Here is a 13,716-nt window from a genome sequence, read left to right on the forward strand (position 1 = left end):
TCTTCTAGGTAAGACCCAGCCAATTGAGTGTGTGTCCTGCAGTGGCCACTGACAGAGACTAGCATACCATAGGAAGCTCCAGACTGAACTTATTTGCATGTATTATGAAGAAAAATTAAGAGAACCATATAGTATTTAAAGACTGCTTTTATGGTTTATTTAAATGCTTACACAACTGCCTATTCGAGACATGAATTGTGCTATTATACATAGTTTAGTCTCCTCAGCATTAATACATTTTTTGAAGCAAGCTACCAAACCAGCCTTCATTCCCTTACATTCAGATACCTTAGCTGTCTTCTGCTGTAAAATCGGGAAGGTTAAAGATGGGCATTCAAATGTTTTTATAAAAATTAATCCTGACATTACCCAGACACTTACTCATGGTCCCTTGCCAAGAGGGGATTCCAAGAGGGAGCTCATCCAGCTGAAAAATGTGAATAATCTCTGTACAAAAGCAGGAATGCTTCCAGAATCCAAAGGCCTTCCAGACATCCTTTGGCCAGCCTCCATTTGGGGAGGGAGATCCAGGCAATGGACCATTTCCCAGCAATGCTGTGGCAGAAGCAAGAATCCCTGCAAGTGGTTCAGCCAGCAGTAGGGCACTGAAAACGATTTGCAGGGGACATCCTAAAGTTTACCTCTGGAGCACACAGGTAGCCAGAAGGCAACGCACCAGGTAGCTACAGTGGCTCCATGCTCGACCACCCACAGTGTGATCAAAGCTTCTATGCTGAAGTGCAGTCACACTCTGCCAGCTCAGAATAGTTCAAAGTGTTGATCATAGATTCATAAAATTATTCAGGTTGGAAAAGACTGGTAAAATCATCATGTACAACTGTTTACCACGTCTACGTATCTTCTGACTACCTTCAGGGATGGTGACCCAACCACTTACTTGGGCAGCCTGTGGACCACATCTGACCCCAAAATAGGACAAAATCCTTCAAGGCTTTATTGGCTCAAATACTGCCCTGCTTGTTGTTGATTAGATGCTGTATGGCCTCTCAAAAGTGGTAAAACCCCAGCATAATGGAGGCCTGCCACGAGCAGTGCTATGCACTTTGCCTCACCTGACAGACATGCCTGTGTGCCCACATTTCCATTTTGCACTGCAAAGTGCAACACAGAGCTCAAACTGCAAACACATAAAAATTACCTGCTTAGTCAATTAATTATATTGCTGGCAAATACACCACAATAAAAAGTAAATCAAGTCAAACACCGCAGCACAAAAAATTATTTTCAGATGTTTCAAAACTCTAATTCACTGACATCTTCACATGAGATCTCACCGTAGGGTCTGTAGAGTTTAGTTTTGAACACAAGTCGGGGTGATAAAGCTCTTTGGCAATTTTATCAGGTTTTGAGATGAGCTACTTCTTATTTTACAGTAAGGGACAGCTACGTGGACCTGTCGTTCTAAGATACTGTGTCATACTGGAAGACTAGGAAGGCAACAAGTCAGCCACAAGTGCCTGGATTTGCAGCTTGCTCCTCCAAAAACACTAGATATCAATGAAAATAGAAAATCAAAGTTTCTTCTTACAAGGACGCTGCAAGTTTAATTTTTTTTTTTTCTTTAAGAAAGGAGAGGAGTCCTCCCACACAAGGTCTGCTATTTCACAACAACATGAAAATTTATTATAAAAGAACAGATTAGAAAAAGTACAGTTTAATACGTTTACCTGATCACATTAGTTTTTAATTAATCTCTGTGCTCACATAGCTGCTTTATTCCTACATGCTGTAGGATTTTCAGATGTGTTGTAGGAAACACACAGAAAATGTACATTAAAAAAAAAATCTAGTTTTTAACAGAGTGGTAGAAATACAAGAAAGATGAAACAATCAGCCAGAATGCTACCGATAAGGCAAAACACCAACAAGAATATACTGAAGTACAAAATACTGTATTTTATTCATGTTTTAGTGAGATTATTTAGTATCCCTCAATGCCTTCAATCCCCCAATATCAAAATGGTTATTAAAAAAAAAGTGGCATGTCCTAAAGCTTTTTAAAAATGTCATACTGTTTTAATTCTTCAAAAATCAAGAGCTACAAATATGACCATTAAATAAAGAACTTTTAACTTGTTAAAGGAATCAATCCAATGACTCATGTTTCCATGTTCCTGTTTACCTTGGATGCTCAAGTTGCAAGTGACACATTGACAGACATTTGGCAATTTTCTTTTCAGCACAGAAAGGTGTAACTAGACATTTCTTCATCAGCTGAGTACTGTTTCACATAAAGCCAGGTGCAGAAAGCTTTTTATGTTTCCTTTGGTCTGACAATGAATGTTTGGTTTGTAATCTTCAACCGTGTTCACAGTTCATCTTGATAAATGACCTATGGGACCGTGTATTAGGATTTTGTTTTCTGTTTAGCAAAACACAAGACTAAGATGTTTAAGAGTAACAACTAGGAACACAAACTCCTTAAAACTGCTGAGTATCATCACACAGGGTATCTTGGTTATACAGAACAAAACAAAACAAAAAACAAACAAACAAACAAAAAAAAACTTTGCAAATTGTTTTTGCATTAACAGAAAGCAGTTGCTCTGTGACTTAAATGCCAGGAAACATCAATCATCTGTCTCTCCAGAGTAGTATGGATGTGCTGAAGCCCTGACCCAGCTTCGATATGGTAGAACAACATTTATCAGCAGAAGTGCTCCAAAATGTAGAAACCCAGTGTTCTGAAAGCTGGTAGTTCACATGCATCTTTAACAAAGAAAACAAAAGACGCTGCAAATACTGTTAGTTAACAAATGGCATCAGAGAGGAAGAAATTAAACAAGATGTACGCTGTTCTCTCAAAGAACAAAGATCACTGAATTTCTGCTTTACAAAGTGTGCAGTGCTATTTTTTAATTAAATTTATGCTATTTTTTTTTTTTTACTTTATGCAGAAAGGTACATTTATGACACTACTTTAAACAAAAGGATTGGATTTGCTTACTACATTTTACATACAAATGTAAATAAATATGGCAAACAAGGATCATTCCTGACTCCTCTGATGTAAGAAAAAATCCATAATTGCAAGGGAAAGTAAGTGTACAGAGTAGAAAGTTAAAGCCTGAAGAGAAGAGTACCAGAAAAGAGCAACATGCTTATGCAGTAAAATGGATCAGACTGACTATTGGCATGTCTGGGAACAGCAAGAGACTACCTTAAACACTAAAAAAAAGCCATCACAAATTATCTCTCTCTCTCATTCAAAATAACAAAACAGACAAAGACAAGCTCTTTTCAGACTTTTGTGTATATGGAATTTTAAGATAGGAAATACAAATTGCTTAAGATACTGCTAAGAATAGCACAAACAAGAAACAGTACTTCACTTATCACTTAATACAAGTTTCTTCTACAGAAAAAAAAAATAAATCAGTGAAACACCCAGATCTTGCTGTATTCCAAGTATATATACAACTGGTAGTCCAAAAGTTAATTGCCTTGGATTTAATTTAAGCACCTTCATTACACAGTGTTCTTTACTACAAAACAGGCAAACATACATTCAGAACCCTAAAACTATTTTATAATTAGCATATTTTAAAGCATTTTATGTCAGACAGGTGCATCCAAAGTTGTTTTTCTTCTAAAGATATGCAATCTGCAGTAAACAGCTCTTTGCATTACTGTTCACACATAACGAGCAACTTAATTTTTGCAGGTTATTTAAATGCTTTCACTTTTACAAAATACTTCAGAGAAAAAAAAAAAAAAAAAAAGGAAATTTGCACTTCAGTTTTTCAATCTTGAAACATGTTAATTCATGAGATCACTCTCACTCAATCCTGACACCTCTGCCATGCAAAGGAACGTAGTTTTAGGGGCTGTATCCCCATAGGCCCCAGGCTTGCATGTACGTAACAGTAATGTTTCACACATCTACGGACTGTGTAGTGCAGACTTCTGCAGACCACAAAGTTTTTCACTAACACTTGTTTAAGCCTCACAACACCCCTGTGAGGTAGGTATGGTATTATCCCCAATTTAAAGAACCAAGACTTTTGCGTGCGGCACAACCACACACAAGTGTTCACGGATCTACGAGAGCAGCTTCTTTGCTTGAGCAAAATAGTGTTAATGTTCCTGCAGTGCTTCAGAGAGTTAAGAGTTTGTACTGGCACTCTCATTCAGGCGGGAGGGTGGAAACAGTTAAAGCAAAGTGCTAGGTAGGTTGCTGCTCTGCCACCTCAGGCAGGTTGTTTTGGAATGTTTGTACAGGTGGCTGGACTGGCTGAATCGTTTGCCACACTTCAGACAGGCATAAGGCTTTTCTCCTGTGTGCACACGGATGTGTTTCTTACAGTCTGTTAAGGTCAAAAAAGTCTTGCAGCAGATCTTGCATGCATATTTGCGTGCACCTTCTACAACCAAGACATTGTGCTCGGATAAGGCTTTCTTACATTTTGAAAGAACATCTGCAGATGCCCTTGTCAGCTGCGGTGGACCAGGTTGTGACGGATGCCCATTATCGAAAGAAGTGGTCCCATTTATGATCAGCTGGGAACTGGATGAGTTATCCTGCAGCTGGGAGCTCCTGACAGAGGTCACAACAGGCATTTTGGGGGCTATGCGGCGGTAGCCAGGAAAGCTGCTGGCTCCCCCTCTTGCAGAGCCTATCATTGCTCTTGAAAGGGAATGGAGGCCCAAGCCCAACCGTGGAAAGTCCATGCCAAACTGCTCTGCAGCCCGATACCCCGAAGTCTGCACACAGGGAAGACCCATCACATCCTGCATTGGTCTAACAAAATGAGAGTCTGCAGGCTCACTGAAAGGATTTTCAACATGAGAGACCGTGGCAGATGAATGACCACTAGCAGGCCCTGATTCTGGACTCATCAGGTAAGAGGCTTCACTGTCCATTCTGCAGTCACTTGTTGTATTTGGAATGTTGTCGTCATTACTTTGACTAGCACCATAGCTGCCACCTCTGCTTTTATTCAGGAAATTTGAGATACTGAAAGATGACTTGTGTTCCAGGTTATTTGACACCTCCATGATATGGATATCTCCCACCCTATCAGTACTGGACTGAGGATCAGAAAAGCTACGGTCACTGCTCTCAGGACTTAGCTCTATCTTCTCTGCGCTGACAACTCCTCCTTCCACTTCAACAGACTCGCTGCCTTCTGCTTGGGACGTGACATCGCTCACTTCATCCTGAGGCTCTGGGGAGCTCAAGGGCTCAGATTTAACCACCACCCGCATGTGCTCCTTCTCGTTTAAAGTGACCTCGGGATTGTCACATGGGAAGTTGTTCTTCTCAGATGCAGCCTCCTGGTCGAAGCTGGTTTCCACTTGTGTTGCCTGGGATGCCATGGACATCTGTGGAATGTTTCCTCCACTGTTGTCAGACTGGCTGGGCACTTGAGTATCTTCCTGAGCACTGAAAGACTGATCAAACATAATAGTACTATCCTCCTGGTTATCAGTGATGGCATCAGCCTTTGAGTTGTCCACAATCTTCAGTGAATCTGCTGAGAAGAAATCCTCCCGTGGATGCACGACTAACTGCCCGCTCTCCGGAGTCACGTCAGAAACAGACTCATCTATGGCAGGCCTCATTCGCTGCCTGGCCCGATCTTCTGAAGACTGCTTACGCTTGTGGAGACGGCGAATCGGAAAACTAGTGCGCTGCTCCATGTTACTTCTCATCGTGGAGCTCATTGTGTTCGGTTGCTCCTCCGAGTTCTGACTGGAATTTAAGGCAGAGCTCACAATACTCAGCCCAAGCTGCTGAAGCATGAAAGACCTCTGCATACGCGCATTCTGCTCTTGAACTCTATCAGTCGGTGGAGACATTGGCAGTGTCCTGGTAGTAAGGTAGTGTTTGCATGCTTTAACAACGGAGTTCAAATGTAAGTGAGATGCAGCCAGCAAGACATCCATAACATTGCTCTCCCCAAGCATTAGTGTGGAAGTGTACATCATGTCTAGGAGAGCAGCAAAAGCTTCTGCTGTCACCACTTCACTATCCAGCTGAATCATATTCATGGTTTGATCTCCTTCTGCTACAGTAAAGAGAGCTCGGAAGTGCGTGCTACACGCTGCCAAAACAGAGCGATGGGCTTTGAAATGCCTGTTTCCCACCACAATGACACAGTCACAAAGTTGGCCATGAAGCCTCTGGTAGTTGAGCTGCTGAAAGATTTGCTCAAAGTGTCCTGGAAAATCCATGATCCTATAAAACAAAGCAGAAGAAACTATAATATTAAAAATGGATGAGGTTCTACTTAGACCACAGCGAGACTGGGTTTAAAAAGGAAGGATGATGGCTAAAATACAGATGAACAATAACTTGATCTTAACTCACCAGTGCTGTACTTTTACTTTTACTGTATCAGAACTAGCAATCTTGCAAAGAGCACAAGGGAAAAAAAAAAAGAAAAGAAAAGAAAAAAAAAAACCAACTGATTCTGTCACGGAGGTGGCCTAGTGCAACAGCTACCTAAGCATCAGACTTGTCACTGGCAGCTCCACTGCAAACTGAATAATGCAGGTCATTTTACCTCTGTTAATTTCTGTCCGAACTAAAACATACTCCATAGTAAAACATCAGATCCTAGTTACATTACAAAAATAAAAACAGAAACAACAAAAACTAATTGTGAAGAATCCACTGGAAGCTTTGTTAAATTGTCTATGGTATTAGATAAACTCCCACTGAAGTCTGAACTTTAATGCCAGTCTCATTTAATCCAGCTCTTGCCTTCTGCAAGGGACTTTCTGCAGTTTCTCAGCTAGTGCGCTGAACCCTCAATCACGTACCCGCTTTTAACACGGACACTTGGAAGAGGCAAGACACTCCTGCACTGGAACAAGTGGTCAGTTCCTATCTCAAACTGCAACCTTTATCTATCAGAGTTGTAATGCAATTTTCATATCCACTATAACACAAACTGGGATGCACTCCTTTGTTGTTTCTAGGAAATACATGAAATGGTACTAAGATAGAAAAGTTTAGCAGACATTAAGAGCTGTCTCTATACTCGCTATTTCTTATGAACCTTCTTGGTCCACAAGGAAATTAGAGAGCTTTGTATAAAATGATGCACTACGCAGGACAACTAGACAAACCCAGGGGTGTTTTTTCAGAAATTTCCAGCAACCAAACATAAATAAAATCCTAGTACTCACCGTAAGACTAATAAGGTGTCACCTCTACTTTTTCTCATAAGAAATCAACAAAGTGCAGAATCTGGGGAAAGGAAAGGTTGCTTGGAGGGAAGGGATGTATGTCCATCTACATACAATACTTGTGCTAACATTTGTTTTTCAAAATCAATACCAAAGTGTCATGTGGCACAACTGTAAAGCAGATACAATAAAAGATCACACAGAATTATTCTTTTGAAAAAGGGTCACATATGAGTCTACTAGTACAGAAATCTTGTCCTCAAATTTACATGTTTACTTCACCTATCACACAAGTCGTGAACAAACCATGTGCTGCATTTGCATATGAGCAGTCATGAATAATGTGAATACTGTGCATAAACAGTTTCTGATAGACACAATTCTATCAGTAAAGAAAAGTAAAGTCTGCCTAGAAATAATGTCTGTATTTGAAACATCTCCACAGGTGGTTCACTTAACACAATGACTTTGCTCAGAAGCTATGTGGAGGCTGGAGACAGTACCTGTGAAATGCACACACTCATTCAGAGGAAAACTGGTAGCGTTTGGTAACATGGATGTTAATTACTTTGCAATTTTGTTCACCTGGATATATATTAACCATTTACCTCCGAATCAGCGCATTGTGCAGCATTCTACATTATATAGTGTACTGCATACCAGTAGCTTGGAAGGATCAGCAGAAAAAGCAGCATCTCAGAAACATGAAGCCCATCTCCAGGGATCCTAGGCATGAAGCAGCAGCACATGATCACAAAGGCTGTCTGAGGATGGAGAAGCACGTGGGCCCGGAGCAGCTTGAAGCTCTGTGTTCTCCTCTGCTGCTACGCAAAAATCAATGCAAGGCAGGGCAGACAGGGGACTACTACTCTTGAGACGCATACTACTGTAAAAAAAATGTTGGCAAAGGTCAAGAAGGTGTGCAAGATGCAAAAGGTCACAACCGATGGGCTTACATTTGTGTAACCAGGCAGCTACAGAATGAGAAAGACCTGCGGACTTCCTACAGCAGCTCAGATGCAACTTTGATGCAGATGCTCTCCATCGTCAGTCAGCCTGTCAGAAGGCTTCTACAGATGTTAGCATGTGACAGCACGCATCATTTTCTGATTCAGATTTATGAAATCCCTTAGAGGCAATCCGGATAAAGAAAGGGCCTGCTCAAGTGTGCAGATTTTGCTGCACACAGGCTGGCACTGGGCTCTATCAAATGAGAGGAATCAGTGATGGAGTAGGCCAAGAGATCCAAATCCAAGGCAGAAGAGATGGCAAACTAATATAAAAGAACGAAGACTAAAACCATTGGCTGACACAAAATCTGACTACAAGCCCGCTGCCCAGCCTGGCAGCTGGGGAAGAGCAGCAAGAGGCAGCTCCCAAGGCAAGGTGCACAATGCACACTTTGCAGGCCGTAGCTTAAGAAACGTTTCACCCTACAGTGCACTGGGCTCAGACCCCTCTCCTGGTCAAAAGCACCAAAAAAAAACAAAAACCAAAAAACACCAAAACAACAAAAAACACCAAAAAAAACCCAAAACCTCTGCTGACAAGAATCAGAGGCAGCTGAGAAGCATTTGCCTCAGCCTTTAATTGGGTCCTGTGTATTTTGAAAGTAGTAACAAATTGTACTCTTTGCCTTCCTAGAAATGCTGAGGGTCCAGTTTTTAGCGCATCAAGAATCCTCTAATTTGGCAACACACAACCTATCATGCATGAATGCATGAAACATGCACTGTAATAAGATTCAATTAAGTAATGTTTCACAGTTCCAATCATCTCTACAGATGGAGATATAACAGAAAGGTATGAAATTAAACTTGTTTGTAAGGAACAGAAATACAGGTAATAGGTGATTTCATTTACCTTCCACTACAAATGCATGTTTGGGAGTAAAACTGGACATTTTTGGGTGAACAATAAATAAATAAATAAATAAGGACAGGCGATCTTTGGAACTGCGCAGTTTTTATTTCTGCACACTTCCTCTAAGAGAAGCGTAACACAAAGGAGAGTGAAGAAATCCTTCCCGGTGGTTACAGAACGACCTGGAGCAATAGGACCAGCAGACCCTGAATCTCAGCAACCTCAGGCTGCAGGACAAAAGGATCCCAAGGAGACTGAAGAGCCACAAGTCCCAGCAGGAAGTATTTGTAATTTGGTAGAGATCCGAGCTGCTCTGTGACCAGTGCTGCTACACAGCTGCCTGCCTTTCCAGGTTTTGCATGTCTAGTTAAACAAATGCTTTCCTCTGTTTCACCAACCACAGCACATTTCCTCCTCTGTAAGGACAACTCCCCTCCAACCAGGCTTCTCTGGAAAGCTGAAAAGGCTCTGAGAAACAATTTCTCGTTTGTCTTTATTTGCTCGGCCCAGATGAGCCAGGTGTTATCTCCGGCATAACACTGTCCTTGGCTTTACAGGACTAAAAAATACGATTTAGGGAGAGGAGGAAAAGCAGACAGGGAGGCCTGGGAGTTGCCACAAGCACCAAAGAAACTCTTTCCTTCTCTACCTTTGGACTACCATCACTGCAGTATGTTCACCCATGAGGGACCTTTACGCGGGCCAGCTTTGCTCTCAACTCACTCCCCACTCAAGAGCAGCAGCTTTAAGGCTATGAAGTTTCACAGACCAGGCTGATCTGCACTGTGAACAGTGCTGCAGTCTGCAGGCAGAGACACTGAGAACACCAGGCATCTACTGAAGGAGGACAAAGAAGGGATCTCTTTTTCCTGCAGCCTGAACAGTGGTATTAATCACAAGTATTTAAAAAAATACAGCAGTGCTGAACCGTAACTACCACCACCTACAGATGCAGCCAAGGCAGGAGAGCTTCACTGTGCCACATCTGCAACTGAGAACAGAGTCGTTCCACCTGCACACCTGGTCCAGAGGCACACAAAGTGCAAGGCCCAGCCAGCATCAGCTGCAAAGGAGCATCAGGAGCAAAGCCATACCAAGACAGCTGAGCACTGCCCATTCTCCGCACACTGCCTCAGGTCATTTTACAGTGCTTCAGGCACTATAAAGCAGATCCAATACTGAGAGCTTGTGTGTTGCCCAAAAGAAAGCAGCTCCAGGAGGTAGCATCCTTCAGCAGATTACGCAGTAAGGCAGTGTAACCCATGCAGTGTAGACAGGTTAGAAAAACAAACGCAGGACAGGAATCCACATCAGTAGAGAGATGGAGCTGGACGCCAGAAAGTAACATGTTCCCTTCTGCCCAGGCAGCAACATGTACTTGAGCACGAGGTAATAGGCAAGATCTTCTGGTTTTGATCAGTGGTCAAAAACTGGATTTCTAAACTCAGAAAGGGTTCTGGCTTAAAGGCACCAAGAAACGCCTGAAGCCTGCGTGTATCTGGGACAGGACAACCACCAGTTTTGCTTCACGTAATGCTAATTTGGCTCAGTATTTAACATTTACTGCACTGTAAAGACTTAAGTCCTCAAACCAAAATCAAGAAACAGAGCAGCTGATATCTTCTACGTGACTTGCTTGAAAACCAGGAAACTAGATTTGAGTTGTATACTAAACACAATCCACATATGTATTAGGTGAGATAGCAGTTACTTCAGGTCACTAAATACATGCAAAGCATCTAAGTCAATATCAAGAAAATTCCGAATGGCCTCTATCTAGACACAACCCCTCAGTCTTTCCTTTCCTGGCTCAGCGACAGCTCAACTTTCAGGAATAGCTGGCCAAAAAGACTCCCCTGAAAAAGTCCTGTGCTCATCTCTTCCTTTAGAACAAGCCGAAGTGTCAAAGACTCTACATGTCTCTATGACCGAGTCATGCACACCACCAAATGCTGTGCAAATGCCTGCTAGAAGGAAGAACACAGCTGCTTCCAGCTGTGTGGGGTGGGCACTGCCAGGAATGGAGCATCCAAAGCTTTTCTGGGCAACCTGTTCCTGTGCCTCACCCTCCTCTCAGTTAAAAACTTCCTCCTAGTCTCTAATCTAAATCTCCCCACTTTTAGTTTACACCTGTTCCCCCTTGTCTGCCCAAGCAGAAGTTGCTACCTATTTTATAAGGCCCCTTTAGATACTGAAAGGCTGCAAGAAGGTCACCCCAGAGCCTTCTCGTCTCCAGGCTGAACACCCCCAACCCCCTCAGCCTGTCTTTGTAGGAGAGATGCTCCAAATCAACCCTGTGGCCCTCCTCTGCACTTGTTCTTACACTTCCCTGTCCTCCCTGTGGAGGGGCCCCAGAGCTGAGTGCAGGGCTCCAGGTGGGGCCTCACGAGAGCAGAGCAGAGGGGGACAATCCCCTTCCCCGCCCTGCTGCCCATGCTGCTGTTGGTGCAGCCCAGGGTACAGGTGGCTTTCTGGGCTGCCAGCATGCATTGCTGGCTCCTGGTGAGCTCCTCGTCAACCACCACCCCCAGGTCCTTCTCCTCAGGGCTGCTGTCTATCTACTCATTGCCCAGCCTGTGTTTGTGCTTGGGATTGCCCCTACGCAGATGAAGGACCTTGATATACATAGTTGAAAGATGCTACTGAAAGGTGCCCAGAAACTTGGGTTTTCCTCATAACATAAATAAATAAGCACCAAGACTGCAGCAATCTCTGGAAAACAGCAAACGCTTGAAAGTGGTATTATAGTATTAATACTGAATTAATTAATTTTAATAAGTATTATTAAGAAATATGGTATTAATAACTCTTGACCAATTAGCCACAATTATGTTTCACAAAACACTACAATAAACTCATACTGCATTTAACCATTGTACTAGAAATAATACACTTCTTAAAAAGCTTCCCTGAATGCTGAAATACACATTTTATAATATCCTTTCTACCATTTTTTTAAATATGCTATCTAGATGGGAGTAGGGTAGAGGCAGGCAGAAAGGAAGTCTTGACGTTCTTTCACATTTTGAGCAGGTTTTATGACTTTGCAAAATGCACCCTAACAACGTTTTCCGACTGAGTAAAAGTTGGATTTTTAGTTAACAGTAGCTTAAATGATTTCTGGTTGCCCCATACAAGTGAAACAGTAGCGCTAGACTGCCTTTACATACACTTCCATACGGTGAATGCCAGCCATGAAAGGTATTCTTCACGCGTCCATGAAACGTCACAGAAAACATCAGCAATGGGCAGCTCTGACAGACGCTTGAGCTTAGAGCACCACATCTCAGGTGACTGCTTTGCCAGGTTTTACACGTAGTTCGACTCAGAGCATTTATCTCCCTGTTGTCAGGGAATGCGTCTTACAGCTTGCCTGTGAATCGGAAAGGATAAACTGCGCTGCAAAACCTGCTGCTGGCTGCAGCAGCCCTCCAGAGAAGAGTAAGAGGTTATCATATAACTCAGTACTCTTCCATCTCCTGAAAGGCACTGGAAATAGGTATTCCAAGCCATGGCAACACCAGCTCATTAATAAAGAGTAACAGCACAGTCTGTCCATGGCTAAGAGCATGTTTAGGAGGACCAACTGGAAGCTTCCTAAGAATGGATAAATATTTCTTGGACGCTCCTGGTTATCTGAAGAAACTATTGTCACCTCGATGGCAGCGCACGTGGCTATTCACCTGCTTCCTCAGGATTTTGCTCCCCACATGTCTGCCCCATGGTGCATCTCTTGGTCTCTAGATCCTGCAGCACAGTATCATACCTCACAGCGAGACACACAGTGAGAACCCAGAACGCAGCACTCCTGCTGGGCCATCTCACCCAGTCACCAGGTTGTTTTCCAGGAATCAATCAAGACCAGGAGAATAAGATTGTGGACTCTATTTGTCGTCTTAGGAAGCCAGAAAACCATCTAGGTATGAGACAACAACCATTGCCAAGAACACAAATCTTTTTTTGAGGCACGACAGTGACACAACTGAACAAATCTCTTTCAGTGACACCACTGCCTGATTTAACCAGAAACAGAGCAGCAGGGAAGGCTGCTACACAGAACTGGCAATCAAGCCGTTTAAAGGCAGGGAAGGATAAACTGCATTCATTCAACAAGAACGCATCTAACCTTACGGCGAGGGTTCCCACATCCAGCTCCTCAGCCTCGCTACGCGCTGGGGGATCAGGTGCTTTACACCCACCCTGTCCCAGCACCTCCCTCAGCGAGCCAGAAGCTGCCTTTGTCTGAGGCTGTAAATAAACACTTGTAAGAAATCAGCGTCAATTTCGGAAAAAAAAAAAAAAACACTTTCTGAGCGGAAAGTTCGCATCAGACCGACCAACACTGGACAAACGCCCCCACAGCAGCCGCGCTGCTCAGACGGGCCTGGGCCTGCCCCTGCCCCCCGCCCCCAGCCCCCCGCCCGCCATGGCCGCGCGCCGCGTGACGTCACCGCCCCGCTCCCGGCCTCGGGCCCCCCCCCTCCACTCCCCCCCCCCGGCGGGCCGCTCACCTGCGGGCCCCGCCCCCAGCCGCGGGCCCCGGCGGAGAGAGGAGGAGGAGGAGGAGGAGGAGGAGGAGGAGGAGGCGGCGGCGGCCGGGCCGGGCAGCGCGGCTGCGGTGTCGGCCGCTCCTCGGCCCCGCGGCTCGGCTCGGCTCCGCCCCGCCTGCCCTACGCTGCGGCGGCCGCGCGGCCG

At 43.9% G+C, this 13,716-nt stretch overlaps 1 protein-coding gene across 5 annotated transcripts; it reads right to left on the minus strand.

Annotated features, from left to right (window-relative positions):
- Positions 1 to 129: 129 nt before the first annotated feature.
- ZBTB5 (zinc finger and BTB domain containing 5) lies at positions 130 to 13,704 on the minus strand. Of its 5 annotated transcripts, none has more exons than XM_084504253.1 (3): positions 13,533 to 13,659; positions 13,148 to 13,269; positions 130 to 6,202 (listed from the first exon to the last, which is right to left on the minus strand). In XM_084504253.1, exon 3 carries the CDS (start codon positions 6,196 to 6,198, stop codon positions 4,174 to 4,176), a length of 2,025 nt encoding a protein of 674 aa, XP_084360379.1. In that variant the 5' UTR covers positions 6,199 to 6,202; positions 13,148 to 13,269; positions 13,533 to 13,659; the 3' UTR covers positions 130 to 4,173. The 5 variants fall into 5 exon arrangements, with proteins under 5 accessions (XP_084360379.1, XP_084360376.1, XP_084360380.1 ...); XM_084504250.1 differs by lacking the exon at positions 13,148 to 13,269 and adding an exon at positions 7,819 to 8,044 and having other exon boundaries at positions 13,533 to 13,617; XM_084504254.1 differs by lacking the exon at positions 13,148 to 13,269 and having other exon boundaries at positions 13,533 to 13,704.
- Positions 13,705 to 13,716: the final 12 nt, after the last annotated feature.

The sequence above is a fragment of the Aythya ferina genome (assembly GCF_964211825.1).
Source record: "Aythya ferina genome assembly, chromosome: Z".
Classification (NCBI taxonomy): Eukaryota; Metazoa; Chordata; class Aves; order Anseriformes; family Anatidae; genus Aythya; species Aythya ferina.

Coding starts and splice junctions, on each gene's coding strand:
- ZBTB5 (XM_084504250.1), bottom strand. CDS start 7,907: ATGTGCTGCTGCTTCATGCCTAGGATCCCTGGAGATGGGCTTCATGTT. Junction 6,203..7,818: donor CTGATCCTTCCAAGCTACTG/GTATGCAGTACA, acceptor TTTGTTTTATAG/GATCATGGATTTTCCAGGAC.